We start from the raw sequence: 6002 nt of genomic DNA on the forward strand, positions 1-6002 counted from the left end.
TTTTTTTTTGAGATGGAGTCTTGCTCATCGCCCAGGCTGAAGTGCAGTGGCATGATCTCGGCTCACTGCAAGCTCCGCCTCCCGGGTTCGTGCCATTCTCCTGTCTCAACCTCCCAAGTAGCTGGGACTACAGGCGCCTGCCACCACGCCCAGCTAATTTTTGTATTTTTAGCAGAGATGGGGTTTCACCGTGTTAACCAGGATGGTCTCGATCTCCTGACCTCGTGATCCGCCTGCCTCGGCCTCCCAAAGTGCTGGGATTATAGGCGTGAGCCACTGCGCCCGGCCAAACGAACCCCACGTCTAACTCTTTTTGTCAGTAGCCTTACAATATCCAGGCAAAACACTGTCACTTAGGTCAGCACCTTTCTTCCTCACGCCCTTCAATGTGCTTCATCTGGAACAAAGTTTGTTTTACTTTTCACAGCCTGCGATTTATCTTGGGATCCATCTGTGATCCCATATCCTGGTTGATTTTTTTTTCAATTGACATGGAGCACAATTTATTCTTTGTTGTGTCCAGTTCTGTGTGTTTTTACAGCTGTGCAGTCATGTGTCCATCACCACAGCACCAAATAGAACAGTTCTTCATCCCCAGTTCCCCTGTGCTGCCCCTTTGTAGTCACCTCTGACCCCTAGCTGCCTTTGATGTTTTCTGTCCCTATAGTTTTATCTTTACCCACAGATGTCATATAAATGGAATTATACAACATATAATCTTTTGAAATTGGCTTTTTCCTTTTAGCGTAATGCATTTGAAATTCATCCACATTGTTGTTTGTCTGAATAGTTTGTTCTTTTTTGTGGATGAGTTACATTCCATTGTATGAGTGTACCACAGTTTATCTGTTCACCTGTTGAAAGGCATCCAGGTTGTTTCTGATTTTAGGTGATTATGAGGTCATACATATTTTCTCCTGTGTTTTCTTCTAGAAATTTCTTCTTTGAATGTTCTTTCTACCTTTGACAAAAATGGATTGACTATATGTTTGTGTGTGTTTCTTGCAGGCTGTCTATTCTATTGTATTAATCTATACATCCACACTGTATTGCCTGTTGCTTTATAGTTAAGTCTTGAATTCAGCTAGTGTGAGTACTACAATTTTGTTCTTTTTAAACTTGTTTTGGTTGTTTTAGTTCCTTTGCCTTTTCTTAATTTTTTAAAAATAGGCTTATCAGTATCTACAAAAAATTTTTCTGTGTTTTTTGTTTGGATTATGTTGTTTATATAGATCAAATTGGAGAGAAAAATTCCTATAATCCATGAATATGATGTCTCTCTCCTTTTATCTTCTTTGATATCTTTTGTGTTTCATTGTTATCTAGCACAGATTTTATTAGATTTAGCTCTAATATTTTCCTTTTCTTTTTCTTGATGCTATTATAAACAGCATTACTTTTTAAAATTCAAATTCCAGTTGCTTATTGCTGTTATGTAGGAATACAGTTGATAGTGTATATTGACTTTATATTCTGTTATCTTGTGAAACTTACCTACTAGTTATAGGAGCTTTTTTGTAGACTCTTTGGAACTTTCTATATAGACAGCTGTATCATCTGTGAATAGTTTTACTTCTTCCTTTCTAATATGTATTCCATTTATTCCTGTTTCTTAACTTTTTGTACTGGCTGGTACTTCTAATATGACATTGGTAAAATGACATCCTTGCCTTATTCATGATCTTATGAAGAAAGCATTTAGTCTTTCACCATTAAGCATGATCTTAGCTAAAAGTTTTAAAAATAAATACCCTTTATCAGATGGAGGAATTTCCCTTTTGTGTTAGTACCCTAGAGTTACCATAACAAATTATTACAAACTTGGTGACTTAAAACAATAGAAATTTAATTTTTTAGTTATGGAGGATGAAATCACAGTGTAGCAGAGCCACACTTCCTCTGAAGGTTCTAGGGAAGAATCCTTCCTTGCCTTTTCCAGCTTCTGGTGACTCCAGACATTTTTGACTGTAGCAGCATGGATTAGTCTGTTCTCACTCTGCTGATAAAGACATACCTGAGACTGGGTAATTCATAAAGAAAAAGAGGTTTAATGGACTCACAGTTCCACGTGGCTGGTTGAGGCCTCACAATTATGGTGGAAGGCAAAAGTCGAGTCTTACATGGTGGCAGATGAGAGAAGTGAGAGCCAAGTGAAAGGGGTTTCCGTTATAAAAGGGTCAGATCTTGTGAGACTTATTCTCTACCATGAGAACAGTATGGGGGGAACTGCCCCCATGATTCAATTATCTCCCACTGGGGCCAACCCACAACATGTGGGAATTATGGGAGCTACAATTGAAGATGAGATTTGGGTGGGGACACAGCCAAACCATATCACAGCATAACTTCAGTCTCTTTACATGGCCTTTCCCTTTGTGTATTTATGGTTTACAAAGATACTGTCATTGGATTGAGGGCAATATGGTCTCATCTGAATTGTTACCTTAATTATATCAGCAAAGACCCTATTTTCAAATATGATCACATTCTTACATTCCAGGTGGACATGAATCATTCTGGGACACTATTCAACCTACTACACCTTCTATTCCTAATTTGCTGGGAGTTTTTAAGTAATCATAAATGGATGTTGAATATTTTAAAGTGTTCTTTTCATGTCTGTTGAGATAATATTATGACTTTTCTTTAGTTGATATTATGGTAAGTTACATTGATTTTTAAATGTTGAACCAGATTTGCATTCCTAGGATATATACCACTTGGTTATTTATATACTTTTTAATATATTGATGAATTTTATTTGTTAATATTTTGTGGAAGTTTTTTGCTTCTATCAGTGAGGGATTTTAACCTATAGTTTTATTTTTTGTGATGTCTTTGGCTTTGATATTAACTGTCCCCAGCTTAACAATTTTTTGACTTTACGATGATGCACAACCATTGCAAATTTGACGTAACGTATGGTATTCAATAAATTACATGAGATATTTAAGACTTTATCATAAAAGAAGCTTTGTGTTACATGATTTTGCCCAACTGTAGCTGATGTGTTAAGTGTTCTGAGCATGTTTAAGATAGGCTAAGCCATGATGTTTGGTAGGTTGGGTTTATTAAATCCATTTTTGACTTATATTTTCAACTTAGGATGGATTTATTGGGCTATAACTCCATCAAAAGTCAAACAGCATCTGGACTAGATTGATAACATGATTGGGAAGTATCCTCATTGTGTGAAATTGATACTGTTTCTTCTTTAACTACTTGATATAATTTGGCCTTCAGTTTTCTTTGTTGGAAGGTTTTTCACTACCTATTCAATTTCTTTAATAGATATTTAACTGCTTGTGTTACCTTTTTTTTTTTTTTCCAAGTGAGTTTTGATTTTGTCTTTCAAAGAATTTGAATTTATGGACATAGAATTGTTTATAGAATCCTTTTTACAGACCTTTGTGAGGTCTGCAGTGATGACTCCTCCAATTTTTTTTTCTGATTTTGGTAATTTGTGTCATTCTTGCTTTTTTTTCTTAATGAGACTGGCTAGTGGTTTTATTAGTTTTCCTTCCCAAAAAACCAGCTGTTGGTCTTACTGGTTTCTGCTTTAATCTTTATAATGCTTCCTATCTCCTGCTTGTTTTAGGTTGAATTTGTACTTATTTTTTCTAGATTCTTAAGTCGAAAGCTTAGATTACTGATTTGATATCTTTCCCTTTTTAATATAAGCATTTAATGGCATAAATTTCTCTCTAAAGTTAAAGATGCATCCACAGTTTAAGGCTTTTGTTCTTTAATGGGGATAGAGGAGAAAGGTTCTGGTGCTGGTTCATGCTCTCCACAGAAGCTACTGTTTCCCTCCCTCTGTACCATTAGGGAGACTTTCGTAGGACTCTTTCAGTATTTTCTATGAGTGCCTGGTGATTCTTGTTGATAAGATATGCAGAAAAGGTGTGGATTTCACCTACATTTGCAGCACCTCTCTCCCACCTCTCAACAGTATGTTCTTTCTCCACCAGTTTTGAAACCATGCTTGCTGACCTCTTCTTGCTAATGTTCTGCTGTGTTTTGTCCATGTAAGCCAATGCTAATGTCTTATCTCTCTGCAAATGCCTGTCTCATTAGTTTAGGGGGCAATTGGTTGCCCTCTGATCTCCGTATTCTGATGGAGTCAGAATACTTTATTTTGGTGTTGGAAGGTTGGAAGTGACATTCTTTCTAGCTCTCTACATTCCAAGCCTTAGCTTTATTTTAGAATTCCTTTGCTTTTAGTTATTTAATAGTATTTGTCTCCCAAGAGAAAGTTAATCACTTCTTGCTCTGATGTTGTACTTATATAACTTAGTACTTGTATAACTGTATTTATCACATTGTGCTGTAATTATTTGCCAACATATCTGTCTCCACTATTAGCACACTGCTTGAGGGAAATAGACAAGTATATGCAGAATGCAAGATCTGTGACCTCCATATATCTAGTGCTTCCTGATTGGTTGTAGGCACTTATTATGTGTTCATAGAATAGAATTACAGTAAGATTTTAATTCATAACACAGTCCTGGTACTTTGAGATTCTGAAGAAATATTTGTTAAATAATTCGTGAATAAAATGGCTTATTTAGAAAGTATTTAGAAATTGATTTAGCTTCTATTTCCTCAAATTTCCAGAAAGTTTTTTAAAAGCTCAGTTTAATTTAATCATCCATGTAATTAAAAGTCTTACTGTGATTCAGACAGAAGATTCAGTTGTGCGAATTAATCCTTAATTGCTCAAAAAATATTAATGGGGTTGAATTATTTTCTGCTCCCATTGACTTTGGAGTAATATTGTTTACCTGAAATCTTCAGAGTAGTGAGTAATAAATTACAACATTTAAAATATTTTTAAAAAGTAAAATTGGGCTAGCTTGTCATTGAAAGAGTAAAATGATATTCTCTTGTTAGTAGTTAGAAATAGGTTGGATTAAGAGTAAGTTTAGTTATTAGGTCCTTCTTTTAAGTGAACAAATTAAAGAGATTTTTTTCAATTTTAACTGCATCTTTTCCAGATCAAATTTTCTCCAGTGGCTAAAAAGTTGTTTGTGGTAACTGCAGTGAGTGCTATATCTGTAATTTTTCTGGCCCATCACTTTAAAAGAAAACGTGGAAAGAAGAAAGGAAAAATATTACCATGGGAACCAGAGCACCTTATACTTGAGTACACTAAAAGAGCAGCATCAGACAAAGGTATGTGGAAATAGTTGAATTAAGTGTACAAAAGGAATTTTATGTGTAAATCATAACTGCAATACAGTGACTTTGGTCTTTAAGTCTCCAGAATTTTCTTCCTAATATATTATTTAACTCAAAAGTAATACAGATTTATTTTAGAAAGATTAGAAAATGTAGATAAGCAAACAGAAAAAAATTAAAATTACTAACAAACATTCTGGTACCCAGAAATAACTACTGATAATACTTTCACGTATATCAGTCCACTTATATTTGCATTTAAATGTCATATTGAGACATAAAATGTTATATACAAGTAAATTATTTATGTATTTTAAGTAAAATTGTGATCAGACATTTTGTAACCTGCTTTTAAGATATTTGACAGTGTGTAAGAATGTCTTTCCAGATCAATAAATATCCCTCTGTGCTATCATTTTTAATATATAACTAGTGTTAATTTGTACGAATGTACCCCAATTTCATCATTTCCCCATTGTTCCCTTTAGGATGTTTGTGTTTTTCTTATTTTGCATATCGTTGTCTATTTCCTTAGCGTGTAGAATTCAAGAAGTAAATTGCTGTCTTTTAAAGGATCTTTAAGTTTTGTTAAAGATATCGTATGAGGCCGGGCGCGGTGGCTCATGCCTGTAATCCCAGGACTCTGGGAGGCTGAGGCGGGTGGATCATGAGGTCAGGAGATCGAGACCATCCTGGCTAACACAGTGAAACCCCGTCTCTGCTAGAAAATACAAAAAATTAGCCAGGCGTAGTGGCAGGTGCCTGTGGTCCCAGCTACTGGGGAGGCTGGGGCAGGAGAATGGCGTGAACCAGGGAGG

At 35.4% G+C, this 6002-nt stretch overlaps 1 protein-coding gene across 1 annotated transcript in view; it reads left to right on the plus strand.

Annotated features, from left to right (window-relative positions):
- FAM73A (family with sequence similarity 73, member A) overlaps positions 1-6002 on the plus strand; it is a gene marked incomplete at its 5' end in the record, with an annotated part of 109990 nt that overhangs the window by 25121 nt on the left and 78867 nt on the right. The window contains one exon of the mRNA XM_011997387.1: positions 5001-5178. Within this exon, the coding sequence (XP_011852777.1) occupies positions 5001-5178 (178 nt within the window). The remainder of the gene's footprint in view (positions 1-5000; positions 5179-6002) is intronic.

Source organism: Mandrillus leucophaeus, unplaced genomic scaffold (genome assembly GCF_000951045.1).
Source record: "Mandrillus leucophaeus isolate KB7577 unplaced genomic scaffold, Mleu.le_1.0 Scaffold539, whole genome shotgun sequence".
In the NCBI taxonomy this organism is placed as follows: Eukaryota; Metazoa; Chordata; class Mammalia; order Primates; family Cercopithecidae; genus Mandrillus; species Mandrillus leucophaeus.